The sequence below is a fragment of the Sodiomyces alcalophilus genome, assembly GCF_042370955.1.
Source record: "Sodiomyces alcalophilus JCM 7366 unplaced genomic scaffold ACRALscaffold_3, whole genome shotgun sequence".
Lineage (NCBI taxonomy): Eukaryota > Fungi > Ascomycota > Sordariomycetes > Glomerellales > Plectosphaerellaceae > Sodiomyces > Sodiomyces alcalophilus.
This window is the reverse complement of record NW_027263534.1, coordinates 2200936-2224762: the sequence shown is the minus strand read 5'-3', so window position 1 is coordinate 2224762 and position 23827 is coordinate 2200936. Positions and strand designations below refer to the sequence as shown.

The following is a 23827-nucleotide window of genomic DNA, read 5'->3' as shown; positions in this document are numbered from 1 at the left end:
CGGATGAGCGAGGTCAAAGTCATCGTAATGCGTGTCAACATTTGTATACCCAAAATGGATAAAGGGGGAGAAAAAGAGTCCAGTGGAGAGAGGGGAAAAGACCAGATTCAACGGACACGGACAGACAGAGGGTGAATGAGGCGTAGGCCAAAGGGGAAATTGGGCCAGGATGGGGGGAGATTGGACAAGACACGGACGACTTGCAGACGCCGCCGTTGCCATCACTTTACGTGATCCACGCTTACGTTGTACACCCCTACCAGGGTTTAATACGTTAGTTTGCAACTTCGCCCCACATCTCGACCGTTCATTGGATTACGCTGCCGATCGGTACCTTCCCATATAATTTTATATAGAGAGGTACAAAGCGTTATGTCGCCACGAGACTGACGTCAATAAAGAATAACAATTGAAGCTATCACGATGTATTTGGTTCGTTATAAAGAGCTGGATTGATCGTTAATATCCGGAGCTTTAGTGGATGGGCAGAGAGGAATTAAAAGCAGCTATTAAAGCAGCTGGGGAGGCAATTAACGGTGACTTCTTAGAAGTCTTAGTGCGTTCAGTGCTATTAAGAGGAATAGAGATAACACAGATTATCTAGGTATTGATTATGGTGTTAAAGGAATGGAATCGGATTTCTGAATAAGTACAGGTACATATCTTTACTAGGTAATACCATACAAAAGTAAGTACTTATACCTAGGTGGGTCACTTATTCTCATTATCCAGTCATATAAGGGAAATGGGGCTTGTATACGAGCTAACCTATTAAACCCTGGTAGAGGTGTACTGCCAATTAAATGGGGCGGGGTCGCGTGCCAGTTACGTGTCATTAATAAGTACAATCTACTACGTACGCCATACAGAGAGAATGTCTACTAGGTACTTGTATATCGGAGCAAGCCATAGACTCAAGCTGGAAGTGTGGAATGGTACCTTGGAAAAGCAACGACTTTACTTATAAACGTGTTATTGGTGATCTCGGGAGATGAAGCAAGGAAAAGAAAGGAATAAATGGAGAAAAAAGAAAGAAAGGAAAAGGAAAAGGAAAGAAAGTTGCAGCACTGGAATGGACACAACGAGTACCGTGGAATGATCAGGTAGGTACTTGTGTTGGAACAAATATCGTCGACCTGCCGACGTGAGGCGATTACATTATAGACCCAAGTAGGTAGACTTATCACCAATGGGCGAATACTTAGGTAATTCAGTTGCTCTTATACCTAAGGTACCTGAATTTCTGATCGGGAGGACTTCGTCAAACAAGTCCAAATCTTCATTCGAGCAAGATGACTCGCACTCTGCCCAAGACATGCGACTTCATCCAGCCCGCCTGGGAATAAATGAACACCGTCGTATCCTTTGGAGTACACGGGAAGATCCTGGGTATGTATAACCACGCGTGTACTTCGTGGCTACGAGCGGCAGAGGAGCCTATCATGGAATCTCCTTGCTCGTGCATCGCCACGAATTATTTGACGCTGTCGCACGACGTGTCACTTGGCCTGCAAGGTGGTCGATGTCCTCCTGTTCTCAGAAACGTTTCCACATGACCTCGTCACGGCGGCAGGGAAGCTGGCAGCCAAGGTTCGTCCACAGCTCACACCAGAGATATGGACTGGCAGTGACCCAGGCGTCAATGCCAGAAAAACATTGTCTGGATTTGATGCTTTCATTCTCATGCTTCGGACAGCCATCCCCGGATGCCAAAGCAACCACCTCGTCACAACGGTACCAAGATGGGGGATTGTGAGTGCCTGTCGCGTGTGCGTCCTATATTTCCCCAGAACCCTGCCCAGCCTTATCTCGCGCAGATATATCCGGGCATACTGCCGTGATGCTGTGGCTCGGCATGAGGTTCAATATGATAGAGGACGATGAATCATGACTGGCTTTGAAAAACGTCAGATGAGTGCGACAGCAGAGGCATCCATAACCATACTGCGAAACATAAAAGGCCCCGGCCGACACAACGAGCAACGCCCAACGAACCTGAACGAGAAAGCAGCTGGCCGATAAGCTTGACCAGGCGCGACATGATTGCTACTTGCCCATTCACCACGAACATACCTAGGCACGAAGACCAAAGTGCGTCCTAGCTACAGACATTGGGGCAAATTGCGTGTCGGCAAGGCATTGAGGCCTGGTATCATAGCCTGCGATCTTCAAGGCAGACTTTCCACTTTCGCATCCTCCGTAGATGAATGAGGAAATACCCAGACGGATCGAATCCCGGAGAGACTCCTTTTCTTGGGAATCTAACGCTGTGGCTGTCGCAGCACAACCGTCTAAAGTCAAAGTACAACGTACACTCGTACGGCATCGTTCGACGGGAATGGAGACGGGCCCGAATGCCGTGGACCGTTCGGTCAACGTAGAAACACTCCGCGTTAGCATGCCGAGGCCAGATCATGTTTTGGCATGAGAGGAACATATAGTAGGAACTTGAGCTCGAGTCCTCGCAGCTCATCAAGCGCTCGAATAATCCACCCTCTTTACCTCTGGGTCGATACAACACAACCCCTGACTGTCGAGGTCGCATCACATGGCTATGGTTCGAGCTCACGGCTCCGTTCTTGGTCCCAGCCCTGGGGGAGACCAGTCCAGGCCAGCTCCTTCCCGGCGTTCAAAAAGACGACGTTGTGAAGATGAAAATGTTCGTACGGAGGAGGGCATCCGTCGAGGCCAGCGTCCCTTCTTAGAATGCCTGTCAAATCTGAAGCAAAGGCATCGCGAGAAGCATCTGAGGCTTTGTTTCACAATTCCCCGTTCCACTTACAAAGGACCCTCTGCTGACCAATGGCGGTGGCGAGGCACTGCATGTTTCCGATGGACGGGTGCAGAGGCTATAGGCTATAGAGGCTCGACTATACATAGGCTAGCCTATAGTGAAAGACTCGTGCGCCGATTGGCTGTGCCGGAGTCGTGAAGGAAAGGAAGAACAGACTTGGAAATAATGTACGCTGTAGTTAATCCCACGACCGACCACTTTGTCTAGAAGAGTGCTTCGTTTCTCTGCCGAGTTGACGTTGAGCGTTACAAGTAAAGTAGTCTACTCTGCCATTTCCCTAACCATCTCCGCGCATCCATCCTGTCTCCATGCGATGTAACGGCGTCTGCGACGAGGTGGGAGCTGCGCGCTCGAGGACGGTACTAGTGCTGTCGTTACCATCTCATAACGCTCTTGGGGCAGGACTTGGGGAGGTCGGGGCATCAGATTTTGGGTTGGAATGGGTGATTATATCGCGACACGAAGCGTCTCCCGAGTCTGGCGTACAGATGTCCAGGCGAAGTTGCGGCAGATTGTCTATTCCCCGTAATTGTTCGTTGTCGATCTTGCAGACCCCGACCTACACTATTGACCGGTCGTAGGCCGATGATGTCGCGGAGGTATCGACAATGGCAGCTTTGATGCAAAGATATCAGACTATGTGGCCGAGCCTCCTCGGCATCGCTATTCATTCTTCCATGATTAGTACGGGCTTATTCTAGAATTCATCCGCGAATTCCCGTTCCATCGGCCGAGTAAGTGATATACTTCGTAATCCCGTTTCTCTTTCTTGTCAAACATGATATTCCTTTCCTGTCTTTTCTTTCTTTCTTGCATCTTCTCCCCAAGACCGCTATACTGCTAAGGCCGTACGGACGCCCCGTGGATACCTGCTCTACAACGTACAACGTACCTCCCGGCGTTGATGCCGCTTTGGATTTACCAAGGGTACCTATCGCATCGCATCGGACCCTCTTTCCAATTCCGGCTGGGTGTTTGAGGTTGGGAACCAGACCAGCCGGACCTCGCCCTAGACAGGGGCCGGATCGCCCTAGGGTGAGCTGTTTGGGCTCCCGGCCAATCAGAAGTGTAGACCTAGCCTGTACCTGCTTCGTTCCAGGGGCACTGGGGTACGTACCCGGGAGTCGGTGTTTTGAGTGGACGCTAGCGTACGCCACCCCCGGGAAGCATGAGCTGCTTAGCGCCTGGTACGTACCTGCACCGCTCGTCTCGTCCACTAACGGTCCTGTCGTCTTCACTTTGACTTCACTTTGCCCTCCTTCTTCACCTTTCACCCCTGAATGGCTCAACGACGTATTGTGTGTATGAGGGTCGCATTATTCCTCTTTACTCCATTCTCCCGTCATTGGGTACATGTATTTCCCACTCTGGACCAGGAACAATAACCTCCGATTCTTATCATGGTGAACCATACAACGTACAACGCGGCCAAGTTCGCCCAGCCCAGGATCAGGGTCATGGATTTCGACTCGACCAGGCTAGCCGCTCTCCTGCGTCCATCTGATCGAGTCTGCGTCTCAACCCCTGGCCATTGTCTTCTCCAGTAAAAATACAAGTAAGTCGAGGAACCGCCGCTTTTCGTGACCTCGTTTTTTCTCTGTCTCTCTCTCTCTTCTCTCTTTCTCTCGCCCCGTCTTCGTGCTTCGTTTCTTCTCCTACCTCTTCTCTCACCCTCTCCCTTTGACCGTACACTTTTTGCGCGTCAATTCTTTTTCTTTTTATCTATTCATTTTATTTCACTTCGACTTGCTCGTTCCGTGGGATCCTAGTCAGCCGGACTGCACGAAAGCTAGCTGCCCCAGACTGCCCTCGATCGTCGTCCGCCGAGCTTCGGAGACGTCAGTTCCTGCCACATCTTGACTCGCGTTTTTCTCCTCGTAGGAATAGCGCCTTTTCGCCTTTCGGCTTCGACCGACGACTCGCTCTACGCACTCTTGGCTGCTACGCCGTTCGCTTGCTACGCCCCATCTCAAGACGAGTCTGTTCCTCGGACTGGTTCCTACAGTCTCGTTTTACCTTCGTGTCGTTCACTATCAGAGATCAATCAGACTTCTGCTTCATATAGACGTATAGTCTTCTATTCTTCAACTTCACTACACCCCTTCTTCATTCCTTCTTCATCCGGTTGTTATCCATCGACGAGCTAGCCTCCGATTCAACCCCGTTCTTCACTTCACCCCGCGGTATTCCACACTTAGTACACCACTCGACCACTTCCCGATTCTCGTCCACACACCGCTGCGACTTTCTCTTCGACAACCGCTGCCATGGCTCGCTTCTTCAATGTCCTAACGGCTCTCCTCCTGCCCCTCACAGCCCTGGCTGCGGTGATCCCGCAGCCGGGAAGCTTCCTGGGCATCCCCGTCTCGAACGCCAATTCCGCCGACATCATCCCCAACCGCTACATCGTCGTCTACAACAACACCTTTGGCGACGATGCCATCGACTTTAGGCAGGCCGAGGTCATGGACTTTGTCAAGCGCCGCAACCTCGGAAAGCGCGGTCTCCACGGCAAGCTCCTCAGCACCAAAGTCCACTCCCTCTCCATGAACGGCTGGCGCGCCCTGACCCTCGAGTCCGACGAGGCCATGATCATGGAAATCATGGCCGAGCCCGAGGTCGCCTACGTCGAGGCCGACACCAAAGTCCACCTCACCGCCACCGTCGCCCAGCTGAATGCCCAGCCGGGCCTCGCCCGCCTGTCCAACGCCGGACCGGGCCGCGGGAACAATTACGTGTTTGACACCTCGGCCGGCGAGGACGTCACCATCTACGTCGTCGATACCGGAGTGCGCATCGACCATTCCGAGTTTACGGGCCGCGCCACGTGGGGCATCAACACCGTCGACCAGATCGACGAGGACGAGAATGGCCACGGTACCCACGTCGCTGGCACCGCCGCCGGCCAGACCTACGGCGTCGCTAAGAACGCAAACGTTGTTGCTGTCAAGGTGCTGGATGGTGACGGCTCTGGTTCCAACTCTGGTGTCCTGGACGGCCTGCAGTTTAGTACGTCCTCCTTTCTCCTCCTTTTTTCCCTCTCTTCTTTTACTTCATGCTAACAGACCCAGTCGCCAATGACGTACAGCGCAGGAACCTCCGCGGCAAGGCCGTGATGAACATGTCCCTCGGCGGCCCCCGCTCCAACGCAGTCAACCGCGCCGTCGAGGCCCTCCACGACCTCGGCGTCGTCTGCGTCGTCGCCGCAGGGAACGAGAACCAGGACGCCGGGAACTCATCGCCCGCCTCGGCCCCCAGCGCCATCACCGTCGGCGCCATCGACGCCCTCAACGACCGCAAGGCCCGCTTCTCCAACCACGGCCCCGACGTCGACATCTTTGCCGCCGGCGTCAACGTGCTCTCTGCCGGCATCCGCTCCAGGGTCGCCAACGATACCCTCAGCGGCACCTCCATGGCTTCCCCTCACGTGGCCGGTCTCGCTGCCTACCTCATGGCTCTCGAGAACATCAGCGATCCCGATGCCGTCACCGCCCGCCTTCTTCAGCTCGCCGAGGCTAGCCCGGGCCGTGTCCTGAACAACGTCCAGGGTACCACGAACCTCATTGCCAACAACGGAAACCTATAGTGCGGATAGTCACGTTGTGTCGCTGAGAGGTTGACACGTTGGCAATTCAGATGAGCCGCCTGCAATGGAGGAAGGGTCCGGCATGTTCTTGCATTTTATTGTATATATTGCAATGCGAGATCTTTTCGAATATAGGTCTAGGACATAAGGGCTCGGTATAAGCTCGAATAAATGACGCAGACGATGGAGGATTATTATGCCCTACCTTTTCTCTGTTGGAGATTGGTGAGGGTGAACACTTGGTGCCCTAACAGACGGGTGAGAAAAGAGAGCAAAATAAAATAAAAATCATAGTTCCGATTCATGTGTACATACCTATATTGCCTTGTCTGGCTACATACCTCTACTTTGGCCTGGATGGGAGATGTCTCCACTGGCCAGTCGGCGATGTATGGCGCTGGTACCGTCATGAGAAAGGAAAACGAACGGCCCAGAGAGTATCATCAGGAATAGAGCTAGTTGGATCCTGATGTGTTAGTGGATTCATAACATACATGTACTCCGTTATATAACACCGCCATGTCGGCGCACTGCCAACCGTCTTGTCTTGACAGATTGACAGGAACACTTTCCGAATAATTGGTAGTTTGAACGACGAACGACGGCTTGGAACCAAGACTTCATACTCGTAGAGTGTACGTACAACGAGAAGCTGCAAACGATTAGTCGTCACCATTTCTGTCAGTCGACAACACAGCAGGACAATTCCTTGATGATCCGTCCTGTCCTTACTAACCGCCAGCGTGAGAATCGACATGGTATTGAAGGCAGTCAGGTATTTCGGAGTTCCGTAGCCACAATATATCTACGGGCAACAAAGGGCAAGTGGGTTGCTAAGTTGATATGCAGGCTCTTATACTGGAAAAGTGGCTCACATCTATCTAATTATTCACAGGTCCGGTGTGTCGCAGCTGCATCCCTTCCAGGGGGTCGCCTGTCGGAATACCGGACGAATAAATGAGTGTATGTTCAAAAGTCAAAGAAAAGGGGAAAAGAAACGGAAAAATGTTTGCAAGCCGGAAGCAAAAGGCCCAACCCGTGGTATCCAGGAAAAGCCCGCCCCGTACCCGCCATGGCAGACGGGGTCTTTGCGGTAGGGTTCGCTATCAGCACTTCTTCGGCACAACCACAGCCATGACCACCTCCGAGGAGGTGGGACTGGATTGCAATCTGACATCGGTGCTAGCATACATTCACGGGTGCGAGACAGGCCTGTCTCAAGTCACTGGAGCATGTCGGCAGCCGGGCGGAATGTGGAGTGCCTGCAAGAACCGAGACACGACGCAAGGCTGGATGCAAAAGGTCAGCAGCAAGGGGTAGTAGACAGGGGACTTCTGGCTGCAGAAGAGAACCACCAAAAAGTGGTGGATGGTGGTATTAGATATACATAAACCATTAGTATAGTTAAATGGCGTGTGCTCGACACTGACCAGCGAATAGAAAAAAAAAAAAAGCAAACCGTTAACTCCTTCATGACATGGTGGGCATGGCGAATATGAGAGGCAGTGAACTCCGCCCGTTACAGCTCGGAACGCTCGATGGTTGGTGTCGCTGATGCTGACGATAGCAGGGAGCTCGAGCTCTCTCCCTCAGAACCCATGCCGGGCCAAAAGTACGACTTTTTGACGGAGGACGGCCATAATGTGTCGAAACTCGCGCCAAGGTAGATAGCCACGCCGATCTGAGGGACAAAAAGTTAGATGGTGGTTGGAAGCAACAGTGCGAGCACGTACCATAATGCCAGAAATGCAGACGAGGGTGATCAGGGCCACGCCCAGCAAGATGGCACTTTCGCCGGGGTCGGCCATGGGATCGCCCGTCTTCTTCTTTCGCATTGCTTCTGCGAGCTTCTTCGGGTCTTGCCTGGGGTACAGGGTCTCGATGAACTGCTCGATCTATTCACGCATCGGGTTAGTTGGTTTGTCGTGGAAGGGCTGTGGTTACTGGTGTTCGGAGTCCTCACCTTGCCGCACTGCGCACTGATGGCGATAAAGTTGGGGTCGCGGGGGTCGTTCTTCTTGTGGATCCTGCGGACGTATCGCCGGAACACCTCGCACACGACGTGGAGGTTCTGGGTCGACTCCATCATGAGCTGACAAGCGTCGCCCTTTGTGATCTTGATATGCTTGTCAAAGATGTCCGGGTTGCGGAACACGAGCTCCATGGTGGCGATGGCCATGGTCTGCGGAATGGCGACAAAGTTGAAGACGCTCTGGTCGCGCATGCCGGCCATGTAAAAGAGGCAGTCCTCGGCGTGCTTGAGGGCGTTGAGGACCATCTCGGAGCTGCAGTTGAGGGCCTTGTCGCGGTGTTCCGGCTTGAACAGGTCATCCCACGTGTCGACGTACTTGCTCCAGATCTCCTTGGGCCAGAAGCGCCGCTTGTCGAGGTAGTCCTCGTGGACGTCACGGATGATGTTGGTCTTTTGGAGGAACTGGCCCATCGACTCGGTGAGCTCGGGGCGGTCTTTGAGGCGGGGGTTGGCGAGCTCGCCCTCGACGAAGAGGCGGGTGAGGCCCTCGCCGACGAGGCCGGCGACGTAGTGGCAGTACAGCTCGTATTCGGTGACGGTCATGACGCCGTTCTCGTTGTGTTCGGCGTTGAGGACGTAATCGGCCATTCCGTTGCTCATCTTGACGGTGATGTCCTTGATGATATCGTAGTAGGGCTTCTTGATCTTCTTGAGCTCGGTGATGACAACGTCAAAGTGGACGAGGAGATCACGGTCCTTCTCGTCGGGACCGTTCTCGGTAAAGGTCCAGCCGTCGATTTCCATGTTCTTGTCAAAGTTCCGAAGGAGGGGCTCCTTCTTCTCGATGGGGATGGTCATGTCATCCTCGATGGTGTCGAGGCCACGGAGGACGAGGTAGAAGAGACAGATGGGCACGACGAGTTCTGGGTTGAGCTCCTGAATGACGGATGAAAAGCTCCGGCTTGTTTTGTTGAGGTAGTCAAAGCATGCCCGCAGAGTGGGGGACTCTTTTTCGGGGTTACGCTTGTGAACGGGGTCATGCCATACTTTCCTGGGGGTCTCTGTCAGCAAGGTATCATGAAGCAAAGGTGGGAGGTCTGCAGCGTACCATTGAATGATGGACCGTAGCTGGTTGGGATGGAAAAGGTAATAGATGATGCCCATGGTTGCAGCACCTGGGTCGCGGCAAAGGAATGCCGGCGAAGTTGAGGAAGACGCGCGGAAACGCGTAAACAACGGGGTTCTTAAGCCAGAACAGGTGAGTGAAGGAGGAAGAGCCACAAAGGAGATGCAAAGTGTAAGGGGATCTGGTTTTGTGCGCAAGATGTAGTGCGTGTTTCTTATTAGGACCAGGTCGAAGAGTAAATGGCTCAGGGGCTTGTTGAGTAGAGAGAGCCAGTGATTAAGAATTTCGTGCTTATTTGTGAGGGTATCCAGGTCGAATTATCAGAACAATGGCCTGGTAAAAAGGATGGAGAGACAAATAGAACCAACAAGGAAATAGGGAGGAGTTTACATCACGAGGCAAGGCAGGAGAGAGATTTCAGGAGGAAAAGGATTTCTCCATACAACGGAGAGGGCCAGGTGGGAAGTGGGGCCAATGGAGGCTTCTGAATGGTCGACGCGGTGAAGAGAGAGAGTGTGGGCGTTGTGGTGGACTGGTTGGCGCGTTTTTATTAGGTGTCCGCAGATTCGGTGTAGGTGGAGCCGCTAAGCGAGCAATTGGCCAGTCAGGGGCGTCATTCGAGGTACCTAGGTACCTAGGTATTCGTTGTGAACAGGACACTTCTCACAGTTGGTCTTCAGTTTCAGGACCAACGAAATCAACAGCCTACAACAGTACTATGATTGACTTGTCAAAATACGTTGGATACTGCGTGTGGTCCTTCCTCTTTTGAATGCCATGCCGTACGAAGGAGTGCACTTGGGAGCAAACACGGTTGTCGCCAGCCACCTGACGCGCAGCCTCCTTTGCCGTCTGTCACTTTGGTTCGGGACAATTTGGCATTTATAGTAGGTATGATTGATCTATATAAGCCACACGAGATGGACATCCATCGGCCTGAGGTTATTCTTTACCAGTACGGAGTCGTACTCCATTCCGTGACAAGACGCTCACGAGTCTCGGAGACGGTGATCTGTGACGCGTCGCTTCGGTAGTCCGGGGGCTGGCGGGCATCACGTCTCGAGTGGGGAGAAAGAGCCGCAGCTGTCGATAAGCAATTTAATAGAACTGCGTCCGCTGCCTCCCTGCCTCATGGTCTCTCTTTCGAATTGCCACCGTAGCGCACACGGAGGAGGCGTCGCGATGGTGAGAAGGAGCAATAGCGCCAGCCTCAAAAGGGGCCAATTTGAGGCGGAGAACAAGTATGAGTGGGGGGTTCCTGGGATAGACTCCGTGGCGGAGAGGAGGACAGGGTCTCCAGGGGCAAAATGAGGAAACGGTCTACGAATAGAACCATCAAGATGTGGTGCTAGGACAAGAATCCCATGCACCCAACTTTTGCATCTACCGAAATGCCAATCTGTACAACGTACGTAGATGTCTTTACAATAGAAAGGGCTCTCATGCTTGACTAGGTACAACGTAATTGCCCAAGGTAGTACAAAGTACGAATCCCGTCCTCCATCTTCGCTTGCAGATAGTTTGCATCGTTCCTGCTAAGCTCCAGGTCGCATCGTATCCAATTTACTGGGGTTAGGCCTCGCGGCCCCTATAATGTCCCTGTTGTTCATGTCAGGTAGCTTTCTTGCCACCTGCGCTTTCCGTCCGTACCTACAACGTACAACCGCAAAGCAACTGTGGTGGTATTCTCATGTGAGACTAAAAGGTACGGTACACTACATCTCCTGCTCACCTTTGTACCCCAACACGCACCCGCACATCGTCCAGTGTACCTACACGTACATCGCAGTCTTCCCGACTTTATATATTCGGCGCATTTCCCAATCCCTTCCTTTTTATATCCCATCTCAGGCTCAGACTCTCAGCTCCTGGTGATCCACTGACCCGACATCCCAAACGTCATCCTTTGTGTTACGTCCTCCGAACTCACCGCCCCCTACCCCTCTCCGGTGTGCGATACTACGATTCGAGTTGGGCCTTGTAGACAGTCCTCGGGCATCTCGGGTCTTTGCTGCACGTCTCCCGGGTCTCCGTTCGCTTTGATTCCACATTCCAACCGAACCGACTCTGGGTAGTTTCAGGTCGAGACTCGACTCCATCTCAGTTCAATACGTCTCGTAACCACTTCCTGCACCGCACGCCTACTTCACCATGGCTCTCATCAACGGCTCCACCAGCGGCGCCTCAAGCGGCGATGCCACCCGTGCCACCAACGACCGCCCAACCCCGCGCTTCCTCATCTGGGGAGGCGAGGGCTGGGTCGCCGGCCACCTCAAGACCTACCTCGAAAATCAGGGCAAGGACGTACACACCACCACCGTCCGCATGGAGAACCGCGAGGCCGTGCTGGCCGAGCTAGACCGCGTCCAGCCCACCCACGTCCTCAACGCGGCCGGCATCACAGGCCGCCCCAACGTGGACTGGTGCGAGGACAACAAGGAGACCACCATCCGTTCCAACGCCATCGGCACCCTGAACCTGGCCGACACGTGCTTCCTCCGCGGCATACACTGCACCGTCTTCGCCACGGGGTGCATCTACCAGTACGACGAGGCCCATCCCATCGGCGGGCCGGGGTTCCTCGAGACAGATCCTCCCAATTTCACGGGAAGCGTCTATTCAGCCACCAAGGGTCATGTCGAGGCCGTAAGATTTTTCCCCTCCTCTCTACTCGGCGGTAGTCCTTGAAATGACCGAGTTGGAGGATATTTTTGCGATGGAGTGAGTAGGGATAGAACATTTCAGTAGCTAACCCGAACCCGGCCCCCCGCGACGATTTTCTCTTACAGATCATGAAGAACTACAGCAACTGTCTCATTCTCCGACTCCGCATGCCCGTCAGCGACGACTTGCATCCGCGGAATTTCGTCACCAAGATCTCCAAGTACGAGCGCGTGGTCGACATTCCCAACAGCAACACGGTGCTGCACGACCTGCTACCGGCGTCGATCCTGCTGGCCGAGCACAACGAGACGGGGGTCTACAACTTTACCAACCCCGGCGCCATCTCCCACAACCAGGTGCTCACCTTGTTCAGGGAGATTTTACGGCCGGACTTTACGTGGAAGAACTTTACGCTCGAGGAGCAGGCCGGCGTCATCAAGGCCGGACGCAGCAACTGCATGCTGGATACCACCAAACTGACCAAGAAGCTCAAGGAATACGGCTACGAGGTGCCCGAGATTCACGAGGCGTATCGGGCCTGTTTCGAGCGAATGAAGGCGGCCGGTATTCAGTGAGAGAGAGAGAGAGAGAGAGAGAGAGAGAGAGAGAGATCACTGCTGTCCTTGGGTAATTAAATCGAAGAAACGGCAAGGTTGTGAGAAAGCGGGCGAGTTGCATTTCATGCGAGAGGGAAAGGGCGTTACAACGCGGGACATTTTCACGGCCAGTCTGAAAGCTTGGAGTACATGTGGCTTTACAAACCTCGAGCGGCGGCGTTTCGTTAGGAAGCATAGCAAGCATGGGCATGGGCATATGGACGACAGACGCAACCGTTCCAGGGCGCTCCTTTGCCCCCCTCCATACCATCGTACTTGCATTTGGAGAGGCTGTAGCTCCCATCCATCGACAGCCGATCATATATATTGCATGATATCGATTACCCATAAATGTACACCACCAATCTAGACCCGAACGCCTGGCAGATTCTGATCCCGTCGCAAGAACAAAAAGACGAACCCTCCTTTCCCGGACGCTTACAAAGTACGTTTCCGTTCCCAACTCCCCCCGGCCCAGCGCTGACATGGTTCACTGGTAGATATTGTTCTGTGGGTGCGGCGGGGGATACTGGGTCTGGTTCTGGGCCTGTGGCCAGGCGGACGGGGAAGGCTGCTGGCCGTAGGTGTACTGAGTCGACAGCTCGTAGTCGGGCTGTTTGTAGTGATTCTCGGCGGGTGGGTAGGGCGGCGGGTACATGTTGTATTGGCCGTAGTGTCCGTACGGGGCGGGGCCCTGGTTCTGGACGTGGCTGGGGTCCACCTGGCCGGCGGGGAGGTACGTGAGGCGGCCCTTGCGGAACCTGTGGTAAATGATGCCGGCGTAGATGAGCATGCCGAGGAAGGAGATGCTAAGAAGTCGTTAGTCCGGTTTGTGTCGAGGAGGATGTAAAGAGATGGGGAGGACGAAAGAGGGGGACTCACTAGACAATCACGCTGACGGCAACACCGGCCCCCAGCCGTCCCTGGCCGATGAAGCTCAGAATGAACAGCACGGTCCATATGGTGCACTGGATGACGTTGGTGATGAGGAAGAAGCGCGGGCTCAGGGTGCGGGTGGCGCGCTTGATGATGCTGATAATGTCGAGGACGAGGCAGAAGAGGACGATGACGAGGTTGACGGCGAAGACGGCGACGGCGGCGCCGTAGCTTATGCCCAGGTCGATCTCGCCCTCGATCTCGTCGCGGAGAGCGGCCAGGCCGGCGAGGGCAATGCCGAGGAGGACGGCGTTGATGCACATGACCAGGACGCGGACCACCCAGAAGGGGATCAGGATGCTTTTGCGGAACGGCGACGAGTGGCCGATGACATAGTGTTTTGGCGTCATTTTCTTTTCCCTTTCCCTTTATTTCTTCGTCTTGGTCTTCGGTCTCGTTCTCAAAAGCGGATTATTGTCCAGCGACTGTCGAGGGCGAGTCCGGTAAAGTGTCGCGGAGGGGTGAGGAGAGGGCGGACGAGAAGAGAGAACGATAGGAGGGAGGCAGGCAAAGGCGGGACAGTCACTGCATTTTGTTGATCCATCAAACGGGCGCCTAAAAACTCTTTGTACGAGCCGTCCAGGACAAGGGGTTCGGGTGATCCCCATTGCCATGGTGGGAAGAGGGGCCTGACCAATGAGGCCACTATCGTTGTGTATAGGGGGTGTTGGGGCCTGCTACGGTAAGCGCTGCTGTTTAACAGCCCTATGGTCGGGCAAACCCGCTAGCCTAAAGGAGCCACCGCCGTGTACTTAGTACGTTGTACAAGATTGTCTCATCCACCAGAGTACCTAGGTACATGGTTGTATGTACCACCTTGGGCGACCAACATAATAACCAAGACGGCGGTCCGTCCTAGGCCTACGAAGTACATTATTCGTATATTGATTCTTGCTGGTTATCTTCACTCTCGTGGTAAAGACTAAAGTGTATGGAAATCTCGAATAACACCGAGTCCAAGACTGAACGGACCCGATAGACTGCTACCCATTGATGGACCTGTGATACCGAAAGCCCGATCGGGCTAACCGAAATGAGTGTGAAATCCGTGGTCACAGGTTCGGTTCTGCTTGCAGTGGGAAACGCGAGAGAGCGAGGAGTGTAATCTGCAACGATTGAGAGGGGATTAATTTCCAGCATAGCCATGGAACGTCTGTAATCAGTATCTTCGGGATGGCAAGGCACAAACAGCACAGCCACATACACGTGTACATAGCGTCGACATTGCTTGGCCATCACAGCGACGATACCTGTGTGACTATCTGGGGTTGGGTGCTACAAGAACATAGTCGACTGTAAGTTCATATAACTATCCAAGAACATGGGCGATATTGGTTTCTTCTTGAAGCCCCATGAAGATTTCGCCATATATGTCCGGTCGCTGTCGTCCTGGCCATGGAATTGGCAAGTATGCGCTATGTCCAAACATCAACGTATCAATGCCCTCCGACGGCACAGCATTACCAAGTACTTCGTACGCAATTGAAGCCCGTTATCGGGCGAATGGTAGGCAGCCACTAACAATACAACTACGGTCCATGGTGTTTATAAGGTAATTACCTACTTATCAGGTACCGCTTGAAAGTCTTACATTTGTATGCCAGGTACTTGGACAGAACCTTTCCTCCGTTGCACGTGTCTTCGTAAGAGTACAACGTACGTACTGCCGTGGCGTCGTGGCTCGTGGCTCGTGGCTCGTGGCTCGAGTGGCCAGGCCGACGTAATGCGGTGGGGCGTGCGTAAAAAAACAGACCGCCAGGGTCCTGGTCCTGCCTGTGAACTCCCCTCCAGAAAGTCGTCGTCCTCAACACCGCGGTCAAATAAAATTACCCATCAAGCAGACGCACCGCTGATTATCACCAGCACCACTGCCTGTCTATCACCAAAACCCACGACGAGATAACCACCATTCATCACCCTTGCCGCTTCGCCGCTTTTCGTATTCCAACTCCCTTTGTGTCGCCAGCGCTGCCTCTCCTAATACACCCCCATAAAAGCCTCGATATCTGCTGCAACCATGGTTGCGGACACGGCCTACTATGACACGCTCGGCGTGCAACCGACCGCCACCGAGTTGGAAATCAAAAAGGCATACCGGAGAATGGCCATCATCCACCACCCAGGTTCGCCCATTCTTCTCTTCCCCCTTTCGAGATTTCGCACCTCCCCCCCGTCTCCTGAGCTGACTTCCGCCCGACAGACAAGAACCCGAATGACCCTACCGCCCACGAGAAATTCCAGGAAATCGGCGAGGCCTACCAGGTGCTCTCCGACAATGACCTCCGTGCCACGTACGACAAGTTCGGAAAGGACTATGCCAAGCCGTCCGAGGGCTTTGTCGATCCTGCCGAGTTCTTCAGCTCCATCTTTGGTGGCGACGCCTTTATCGACTGGATCGGCGAGATTAGTCTCATGAAGGACCTCACTGCCACCATGGAGATTACGACTCAAGAGATGGAGGAGCAAGAAAAGGAAAGGGAAGCTGCTGCTGCTGCTGCCGCTGACGAGGCTGGCCCCAGCACTGCGACGCCCGGCAAAGCTGCAGATGACACCGAATTCCCGGGAACAGAAGAAGCCATCAAGGAGAGCATGAAAGACGCGCCTTCGGCCGCTCCACCTCCCGCCGTCGTCGTCGAGGAAGACAAGTCATCTGCAACCCCCCCGACCGATCCCAACGCCCCGCCGCTACCACCGCGCACCCCCTCCCCCAGCCCTTCCGCCACCTCCGCCTCCCGCCGAACGCAGATTCCCATCCGGCCCGCGCTCATGGACCGACCGTCGGACGAAACCGTCGACGCCAGCGCCCCCGAGACGGAGGAATCACTACGCCGCAAGGAGCGCAGCAAAAAGGGCGGCCTGTCCCAGGAGCAGCGCGACCAGCTGGCGGCGCTCGAGAAGGAGAGGGCGCGCGTGCGGCAGGAGCGCGTCGACACGCTGTCCCGCAAGCTCGTCGACCGCGTCAGCGTGTGGACCGAGACGGACCGGGGCGCGGCGGTGACGACGTCGTTCCAGGAGAAGATGCGGCTGCACGTCGAGAACATGAAGATGGAGAGCTTCGGGCTCGACATATTGCACGCCATCGGCCACACCTACGTGAGCAAGGCGACGGCGCTGCTGCGGTCGCAAAAGTTCCTCGGGCTCGGCGGCTTCTTCTCCCGCGTCCGCGACAAGGGCACCCTCGTCAAGGAGACGTGGGGCACCATCAGCAGCGCCATCGAGGCCCAGCAGACCATCGAGGAGATGGCGCGCATGGAGGAGCAGGGCGGCGACGACTGGTCCGACGAGCGCAAGGCCGAGCTGGAGCGCCGCGTCACCGGCAAGATCCTCAACGCCGCCTGGCGCGGGAGCAAGTTTGAGATTCAGAGCGTCCTCCGCGAGGTCTGCGACCAGGTGCTGTACGATAAGAAGGTGCCCCTGGCCAAGCGGCTGCAGAGGGCCGAGGCGCTTGTCATTATTGGCGAGATTTTCCTCAAGGTATTTTCCTTTCCTTTTTTTTTTCTTTTTTTTTTCTTTTGTTCGCTCCTCTCTTAACACGCGTTCACAGGCCCAACGATCCCCCGAAGAAGAAGGAGACTACCTCGTCTTCGAACAACTCGTCGCCGATGCCGCCATCAAGAAGGAAAAGGACACCAAGAAACGTAGCAAGCGGAGCGCCTTTGGCTCCTCCCACCACGACGCCGCCGCCGAGACAGCGGCCAATGCACCCAACGTGCCTCCCAATGCGTAGTGGTCCGTGGATTGAGCGTGATGCGAGGTAGTGAGGCAGTGAGGCGGAGTGATATAGTTGAAAGCGGCCGACATGCGCTGGAGTGAGCGGGAGATGCCTACTTGGAGGGAGATACGGCGATGATTCGGGCGAGCATCCAAGTTTTTGCTGGCTTGTTTTCCCCAGATAATACCATTGACTTTTACTACTACCCAACTTGAGACATTTTGTTTCTTTTCCGATTGGACTGCAGGTTTCTCTTTTGCCAAGTCATTTCTATCAGGTCGTGCGACGATGTAATAGTGAGCGCTCCACCTCCATCGGTGTAATGCATGTCGACAGCCATGCACAACCTCATCCCACGGCGCTTCACACACCATATTCCGATACCATAGAACCATGGATGGACGTCATACTGATTTATTTCTTCGTTTCCGCCTTCGTTCAGCGGTCCCAAGTATATGTAGTGCTCGGTTGATGGGGTATCTAATGGTACAGACAAGATGTGCCCAGTCCAGAAACAAGTTCGTAACAAAGGAAAGAAAAGAAAAAAGTAAGAAAATAAAAGGGCGAATGTGGTCGGACGGTGGTCGTGGGTGGCGGTTGGTGTGCATGTTGGCACTACTGAACAATCCAAGGAAAAAGAAAAGAGAGCGATAGAAAGCCCGCCAACGCCGTTTCCGAGGGAATCTACCCCTAGATTGCCTTTGCCTTTGCCCTCCTGAGATGAAGAAAAAAGTGTCCCGTAGAGTGGTGAGTGAGCGTGTTTTATGCGTCGTCGAAGCCTGCCGCGACGCTGAGGTCAAGAAGATGCAGTGATGTGTCCCCTGAATGTATAGGGGTGGGTATAGTGTAGTATGCGGAAAGAAATAAAAAGAGAGAGGGCGAGGGAGAGACAGAGAGGGCGAGAGACAGACAATCACCCCCCGTCAACAGGGAGCTCAATACCGCTATCCCTGTCTTGCGGATCCTTCCCCCACGGCGGTGTTAGTTTCCCGTCCTTCATCTTATCTGGCGCGCTGCCATCGTCACTCGCGTCATGAACGAGCGCCTTGCCCTCCTGCAAAGTCTCGTCCCCCTCCCGCTCCAACCCGTCCCCGTCTGGACCATCGTCCTTGACGAGGTCGTTCTCGTCGTCGTCGTATTGCGGCGCAAGCACCCGAGGCGGCAGGTCGACGTCGCTCACACGGACGCTGTACTCGAGGGCCTTCCTGCCGTCCTTGATGAGCTCCTCCGTCCAGCGGAGGCAGCGCCGTATGCTCTGGTTGATCTTTTGGCTGTCGACCAGCAGCTCGCGGTGCTTGGTCAGGTCGAGCTCCAGGCGGCGTTCGTCGCGCTTGCGGCGGCGGTCGACCTTGAGGGTCTGTCCCGAGGCGGATTCCGTGTCGGAGGGATCCGTGTCGTACAATGAGTCCATGTCGTCCTCTTCCTCGTCGTCTTCCCCCTCGTACTCGTCTTCGTCCTCCTCGCTTAGATCGGAGAGATCCAGGCCGGGTTCCGCGCCGGGACCGGTGCTGGCCATGGTCGAGTCGGATGGGATGCGGCTGGAGGCGATGGAGGCGAGGGAGGAGATGCGGCCGGCGCGGGAGAGGCGACGGTACCGCCGCAGCTCGGCCGTCTGCTTGCGGAGCTGGCGTTCGAGCGACCGGTTGATGGCCTCGAGGGAGGCGTTGGTGATTTCCAAGTCTTGGACTTTCCGCTCGCGGCGCGCGTTGGCGACGAGGCCGCTGAGAGGGTCGGCGGCCGAGTGGGTGGATCTGGTCGGGCTTTGCAATTCGCTTTGCGCTTTGGACTCGTCCGACTCGGCAAAGTCTTCGGCGGCCTGAATGATGGAGGCCATGGTCATGGCTGGGTTGGGAGGCGGCAGGGTGGCTGGGGACGACGCCCCGGATGAGGCCTGCGACATCTGGGAGGCCATAAACTGGGACATGATCATGGCGTCGCCGGAGCCGATGCTACCGTTACGGGAATGGTTGCCGGGTTGGGGGGACGCTTCGGTGCTGAGACGCGGTTTGGCAGCTGACGTGGGGGCTAGTGGAGGGGGGCTGGCGACGAGCTGCGAGTGCGGACGGCTCTGCGAGGTCGGGCCGGCGGCTATAGAGGGAGCCTTGGATGGCGGCTGTTGGACTTGTTTGACGGGCGACACCGGTCGCGCCAAGGAGTATCCTGTACCTACTGTGCTTGCGGGGTTTCGGAGGGTAGGGAGCTTGGAAGTCGAAGAAGAAACAGCGGAGCCGGCGGATGAGCCGGGTCGGAAGGCAGGTTGTAGATCGGGTGCACCATTTGCGTAGAAGAACTTGGTGGCAGGTTGTTGGTCCTGGGCAGCGTGGATGGGAGCATAGGTCGGGGCGGAGACGGGGGGAGAGGTTGGTCGGTTTCGTTGGACGGCGCTCCCTTTTGCGTAGAGAAAGGTAGAGCCCCTCTGTTGTGGAGCGGCAGGTTTGGACATGGCAAGGGGGTGCTGAGAGCCCTTGGCGTCGCTGGCGTAGAAGAACTTGTTCTTGTTATGGTTGGTGGTATCGTTGGCAGTACGATGATCAGCGGGGGAGCTGAAGGTGACGAATTGCCTCTTTAGATTTTGTTGTGGTTGCTGATGTGCTTGCTGATGTGGTTGCTGATGTGATGGATGTGATTGTTGTGGTGGTTGTGGTTGTTCGGCATCCCCTCCCGGCCTTCCACTACTTGCGTCCCAGTCAACGAGGCGGTCATGCGTCGGCGTGCCGGTCGGGGTGCTATTAGCACTATCGACGCGGCTCTGGCGAGAACCGGATCGTGGCGTGACATTGCTGCTGAGGAAGGCGGACACGGGACTGGCGTATTCGTCCTTGGAGGCGGCCGAGCCGGGCGGCTGAGGGGGTGCATTTTCGTTGCGGCGACGAGCGAGCGGGGTGACGGCGGGCTGGTGTCCCGGAGTCTGCACCTTGGAGGCGATCTTGGGAGTCAGGGGCGTACGGCCGAGGGCCTTGGCGGCTGATGCGCTGAGGACGGGCTGTCGAGGAGCGGCGGGCGCGCCCCTATCGTGGGGCGGGGGCATGGTAGGGGCGGCGCTGGGTCTTGGGCCAGCGACGACGGACGAAGGGCGAGGGTGGGTGAGGCTCAGGACATTGTGATGGCGAGATTGGAGCGGCGCGCGGGCGGACGGCGTCGTCGGCTTTTGTTTTGGTGGTTGATGTCTTTGTTGTTGTTGTTTTGGCGGGTTGTGGGGGTGATCAATCAGGGGTGTGGTAATGGCCGAGGAACTCCGGACGATTGTCGTGGAAGTAGGTTTTCGAAAGGAGACGGTGCAGCGTGTCGAAGTCGTAGTGGTCGACGGGCGGGATTGGCGGCGGGACGATTGTGTCGAGGAAATGGTGATGTTGGTGGTGAGGTTGGTGTTGGTGTTGTCACCGGTCGTCGACGTGGTGAGGAATGACATTTTTGACTTGTTGATCCCGTGCCCGGGGAGACGCCTCCATTTGACCAAGTTGGTACCACCTGGGAAGTACTGCTTGTGTCTGTGTGGCGGAAGAGTACATTCTATAATGGTATTAGTACGTACTCTTCAGTAACGCTTCGCCTGATCCACTTATGGTACTCCGTAGATAGGTACATACGTACAACGTACAGTTGTCCTTACGGACTTGATCCGCGTACTGAGTACCTGAGCAGTTAAAGATGTGTATTTTCTCGTCTAGAGAGATGGATATAGTGGAAACTTGTAAAAGAAACCGGGAGGTCAGTTCGTATAAAGACAGATAACGGTTGGCACGAGAGAGAGGAATTCTTTACCTCGCAGAAAGTACTGAAATAAAATAAAACAAGACAAAACAAAACAACAAAAATTCCAGCGAAAACGGAGTAGTGGGGTACACTCAGAGTACATCTCATTTCAATGCCATTTATGTCTTCATGCACTTTCTGCACAACAGCGGATCCTCAGACTCTTTCCCGAAGCCGCTGAAGAAAGGTTACAAAGTAACGCATGATTCAACTCGAAGACTATGGCCGTGATAATCAGCCACACCATTCTTAATATCAAGCCTGAATAATATACGTTGTAGGTGTACTGAATTCGTCTTGTGATAATCTTGCCGACTCACTCGAGATAGGTACTTAGGTCCTTATACTGGACGTAACCTTGGCACTAATTTCATTAAATTCGACTTGTACCTTAGCCACCCGCGGCCCACATTCTTCGGCTGCACTGAGAGGTACTTCACAGTGTACTTCCACGTACGTTGTAGTCCCACAATTCCGTCGGCTCCGATCCCCGGCTGCCCCTCCACCAACCTTCAAGAGTACGTACCGTGAGATCTAAAGAATTGCCATTTTCCCTTCAACACCCAAACACCCGCATTCGACACCACGCATCCCGCCCGTCGTTCATCGCCAAAACCACCTCTTGCCCACGATGGGCTACGTCGGCGTCTCCCTCATAGTCGCCTCTGTCGTCTGGGTCCTCGTCGCCCCACCACCATGGCTTCATCCCTACCTGCCGACCTTTCTCCTCCCGACCCGTCGCGAGCCACCCGCGCTTCTTCTGCCCTCCAAAGGCTCGTCACCTCCTCCAGACACCGCTGCACAAAGTCACGACGTTACGGCCGAGACGAATAATGAAGGAGGACATGTCGCTTCAGCAGACTCGGAAACCCCAAGGATACAGGTGGAAAAGGAATCACCAGGACCTCCGGGCGCCGACCTCTCACCCGCATCCGCGCCCCATGTCAAAGCTGCCAAAGATCGCGCGGCCATGCCTCCACCTCCAGTCATCCGAACATCCAACGCCGTACCTACTCTCCAGTCTCCTCCCCAGCTTACCGAGCCCGAAGACGAACAGACGACGCCCAAGGCCGTCGCCACCACCCCCAACACCTCCGTCCCGTCCTTCTCCCTCTCCGACGAGTCGACTCTCGCACAACCAGCCGAACCTCCTTCCATTACAACGCCATCCTCCTCCCCAGCATCCTCCATGATGCCTCCGCCACCGCTCCCAATAAAAGTCGCCAGCGCCTCAGCACCCCGCCCGTCCTTCCCCATGGCGGGTTCTCCCCAAGTAGCCCGCGCACCAGGCGCAGCGCCGCCCCGCCTTCAACCAATGACCCCTTCCTCCGTTCCCTCCTCCGTCTTCCCCCGCCCCAACTCGCAGCAAATCGCCCGCGGTCCCGCCCCGAACCGCATCCCCCCCGGCGCCGCAGCAAGGACCGGTCCCTCCTCTTCCTCGTCGTCCTCCCTCGCCCCTCCGCCGACCCATAACCAACCCCCCCAGAAACCCTCCCGCAAGGTCCTCCTCCCACCAGGCCACTCCCCCCTCGACTGGGCCCGCATATCCGGTCCCACCGCCGACCTCCGGAACTTGCCCCCCGACACGCCCTACCTCAAGGTCACGCCTTCCATGCTCAAGCGCCAGTCCGGCCGCAGGGGCACCGACGCCTGGACGGCCTTTGGCGGCCGCGTCTACAACATCTCCCCTTATGCGGATTACCATCCTGGCGGTCGGGGGGAGCTGCTGCGCTGCGCTGGCAAGGACGGGACGAGGCTGTTTGCCGAGGTGCATCCCTGGGTGAACTACGAGACGATGCTTTCTGCCTGTCTTGTTGGCGTCCTGGTGCCCGAGGAGGAGGGGGCCAGGGAGAGTGAGATGGATGAGATGGATTGAGCGTGGTTGAATGTCGCTGGTCATCTTTACGAGCTTGGTTGTCAGCATGCTGCAGTGTGGTCCGTGTCGTTTCGACCAGTATAGAAGGGAGACGGAGAACGTGCCGTGGACGTGGATAGAAGAAATTCATTAGACAGATACCCTTTTTCAGTTGTCGCTGAATCCCGTCCGTCATCATGCCCAAGATCAAAAAGAATTAAATGAAGAAAGAAGGGAAAGGCAAAAGGGAGCACACTACAATGCTACAAAATACACCAGGTATTCAGAACAAGTCTACCGCCGTCTCCCAAATTTGAACTGAAGCTCATCATCGCTCTCGTCGCTGTCCTGCACCTCCGCTATCCTTCTCGTCGCCCGCGGCTTCTTGGCCGCCGGTTCCCTCGCTGGAGGGGGTGCCGACCTCTTCCCCGACCCCACCGACCTCTGCGAAACCTGCGCCTGCGCCTGGCTCCTGGTAGCGGATCGCGTGCCGGACCGCGTGCTCTGCGTTGCCTGCGACGCCATGGTCCGGGACGACGCTGCGGTGATGGACTGCGGAGGAGGCAGCAGCGTCGAATCATCATCCGCGTCCCTCCCCGCCAACGTTTGTTCCTCTCCGTCCTCCCCACTGCTATCATCCGTTAGGACGATCCGCTGCGTCGTCCTGGCGGACTTCTTCGGCAAAGACGCCGACGGGGCCGAATTCTGCATTCCACTCCCCTGCTGCGTCTCGTTCTGGCGCTTGTCCCCGTCGTCCTCCAACCAGTAATCGTCCCCGATGCCGTAATCTTTCCTCTTCACCTCCGTCAACGGGATGATGACCTTCATCGGCG

At 55.4% G+C, this 23827-nt stretch overlaps 10 protein-coding genes across 10 annotated transcripts; 5 read left to right on the top strand and 5 right to left on the bottom strand.

Annotated features, from left to right (window-relative positions):
• Positions 1-932: 932 nt before the first annotated feature.
• Positions 933-1884, top strand: ACRALDRAFT_208925 (uncharacterized protein; the record flags this gene model as incomplete). The annotated part of the gene is made up of 6 exons (XM_071022536.1): positions 933-978; positions 1087-1144; positions 1255-1370; positions 1426-1515; positions 1541-1767; positions 1861-1884. The coding sequence occupies 6 exons, from the start codon at positions 933-935 to the stop codon at positions 1882-1884; spliced, it is 561 nt and encodes a 186-aa protein (XP_070876054.1).
• Positions 1885-1907: 23 nt separating this feature from the next.
• ACRALDRAFT_208924 (uncharacterized protein) lies at positions 1908-3465 on the bottom strand (the record flags this gene model as incomplete). Its single annotated transcript, XM_071022535.1, has 12 exons — positions 1908-1944; positions 1992-2049; positions 2082-2267; positions 2314-2468; positions 2503-2530; positions 2570-2746; positions 2783-2819; positions 2901-2915; positions 2951-3018; positions 3077-3175; positions 3200-3338; positions 3367-3465. The coding sequence occupies 12 exons, from the start codon at positions 3463-3465 to the stop codon at positions 1908-1910; spliced, it is 1098 nt and encodes a 365-aa protein (XP_070876053.1).
• A 973-nt stretch (positions 3466-4438) lies between these two features.
• On the top strand, positions 4439-6863 carry ACRALDRAFT_1075748 (uncharacterized protein). Its single transcript, XM_071018427.1, has 2 exons — positions 4439-5803; positions 5866-6863. Exons 1-2 carry the CDS (start codon positions 5062-5064, stop codon positions 6378-6380), a joined length of 1257 nt encoding a protein of 418 aa, XP_070876052.1. The 5' UTR covers positions 4439-5061; the 3' UTR covers positions 6381-6863.
• Positions 6864-7603: 740 nt separating this feature from the next.
• On the bottom strand, positions 7604-9863 carry ACRALDRAFT_1041488 (uncharacterized protein). Its single transcript, XM_071015219.1, has 4 exons — positions 9461-9863; positions 8344-9403; positions 8114-8275; positions 7604-8061 (listed from the first exon to the last, which is right to left on the bottom strand). The coding sequence occupies exons 1-4, from the start codon at positions 9514-9516 to the stop codon at positions 7900-7902; spliced, it is 1440 nt and encodes a 479-aa protein (XP_070876051.1). The 5' UTR covers positions 9517-9863; the 3' UTR covers positions 7604-7899.
• A 1417-nt stretch (positions 9864-11280) lies between these two features.
• On the top strand, positions 11281-12761 carry ACRALDRAFT_1081048 (uncharacterized protein). The gene is made up of 2 exons (XM_071019102.1): positions 11281-12124; positions 12268-12761. Exons 1-2 carry the CDS (start codon positions 11630-11632, stop codon positions 12715-12717), a joined length of 945 nt encoding a protein of 314 aa, XP_070876050.1. The 5' UTR covers positions 11281-11629; the 3' UTR covers positions 12718-12761.
• ACRALDRAFT_1081047 (uncharacterized protein) lies at positions 12735-14272 on the bottom strand. Its single transcript, XM_071019101.1, has 2 exons — positions 13621-14272; positions 12735-13547 (listed from the first exon to the last, which is right to left on the bottom strand). Exons 1-2 carry the CDS (start codon positions 14022-14024, stop codon positions 13229-13231), a joined length of 723 nt encoding a protein of 240 aa, XP_070876049.1. The 5' UTR covers positions 14025-14272; the 3' UTR covers positions 12735-13228.
• Positions 14075-15666, bottom strand: ACRALDRAFT_2018678 (uncharacterized protein; the record flags this gene model as incomplete). The annotated part of the gene is made up of 13 exons (XM_071019942.1): positions 14075-14199; positions 14261-14319; positions 14441-14529; positions 14583-14596; positions 14638-14698; positions 14731-14901; positions 14934-14949; positions 14996-15089; positions 15126-15203; positions 15266-15477; positions 15518-15550; positions 15592-15626; positions 15661-15666. 13 exons carry the CDS (start codon positions 15664-15666, stop codon positions 14075-14077), a joined length of 993 nt encoding a protein of 330 aa, XP_070876048.1.
• ACRALDRAFT_1041484 (uncharacterized protein) lies at positions 15272-17623 on the top strand. The gene is made up of 3 exons (XM_071015218.1): positions 15272-15797; positions 15875-17148; positions 17219-17623. Exons 1-3 carry the CDS (start codon positions 15692-15694, stop codon positions 17399-17401), a joined length of 1563 nt encoding a protein of 520 aa, XP_070876047.1. The 5' UTR covers positions 15272-15691; the 3' UTR covers positions 17402-17623.
• A 162-nt stretch (positions 17624-17785) lies between these two features.
• On the bottom strand, positions 17786-21746 carry ACRALDRAFT_1093029 (uncharacterized protein; the record flags this gene model as incomplete). Its single annotated transcript, XM_071019651.1, has 9 exons — positions 17786-20867; positions 20985-21020; positions 21129-21161; positions 21197-21264; positions 21302-21358; positions 21427-21446; positions 21539-21563; positions 21593-21639; positions 21703-21746. The coding sequence occupies 9 exons, from the start codon at positions 21744-21746 to the stop codon at positions 18300-18302; spliced, it is 2898 nt and encodes a 965-aa protein (XP_070876046.1). The 3' UTR covers positions 17786-18299.
• Positions 21747-21770: 24 nt separating this feature from the next.
• On the top strand, positions 21771-23015 carry ACRALDRAFT_1062660 (uncharacterized protein; the record flags this gene model as incomplete). The annotated part of the gene is made up of 1 exon (XM_071016646.1): positions 21771-23015. One exon carries the CDS (start codon positions 21771-21773, stop codon positions 23013-23015), a length of 1245 nt encoding a protein of 414 aa, XP_070876045.1.
• Positions 23016-23827: the final 812 nt, after the last annotated feature.

Bases quoted from the DNA above. Each gene is read 5' to 3' on its own strand.
- ACRALDRAFT_1075748 (XM_071018427.1), top strand. From the start codon at position 5,062: ATGGCTCGCTTCTTCAATGTCCTAACGGCTCTCCTCCTGCCCCTCACA. The intron at 5,804-5,865 runs GTACGTCCTCCT...TAACAGACCCAG, and splicing joins CCTGGACGGCCTGCAGTTTA to TCGCCAATGACGTACAGCGC.
- ACRALDRAFT_1041488 (XM_071015219.1), bottom strand. From the start codon at position 9,516: ATGGGCATCATCTATTACCTTTTCCATCCCAACCAGCTACGGTCCATC. The intron at 9,404-9,460 runs GTACGCTGCAGA...AGAGACCCCCAG, and splicing joins CTACGGTCCATCATTCAATG to GAAAGTATGGCATGACCCCG. The intron at 8,062-8,113 runs GTACGTGCTCGC...TTTGTCCCTCAG, and splicing joins TCTGCATTTCTGGCATTATG to ATCGGCGTGGCTATCTACCT.
- ACRALDRAFT_1081048 (XM_071019102.1), top strand. From the start codon at position 11,630: ATGGCTCTCATCAACGGCTCCACCAGCGGCGCCTCAAGCGGCGATGCC. The intron at 12,125-12,267 runs GTAAGATTTTTC...TTTCTCTTACAG, and splicing joins CCAAGGGTCATGTCGAGGCC to ATCATGAAGAACTACAGCAA.
- ACRALDRAFT_1081047 (XM_071019101.1), bottom strand. From the start codon at position 14,024: ATGACGCCAAAACACTATGTCATCGGCCACTCGTCGCCGTTCCGCAAA. The intron at 13,548-13,620 runs GTGAGTCCCCCT...ACGACTTCTTAG, and splicing joins GCCGTCAGCGTGATTGTCTA to CATCTCCTTCCTCGGCATGC.
- ACRALDRAFT_1041484 (XM_071015218.1), top strand. From the start codon at position 15,692: ATGGTTGCGGACACGGCCTACTATGACACGCTCGGCGTGCAACCGACC. The intron at 15,798-15,874 runs GTTCGCCCATTC...TCCGCCCGACAG, and splicing joins GGCCATCATCCACCACCCAG to ACAAGAACCCGAATGACCCT. The intron at 17,149-17,218 runs GTATTTTCCTTT...ACGCGTTCACAG, and splicing joins TTGGCGAGATTTTCCTCAAG to GCCCAACGATCCCCCGAAGA.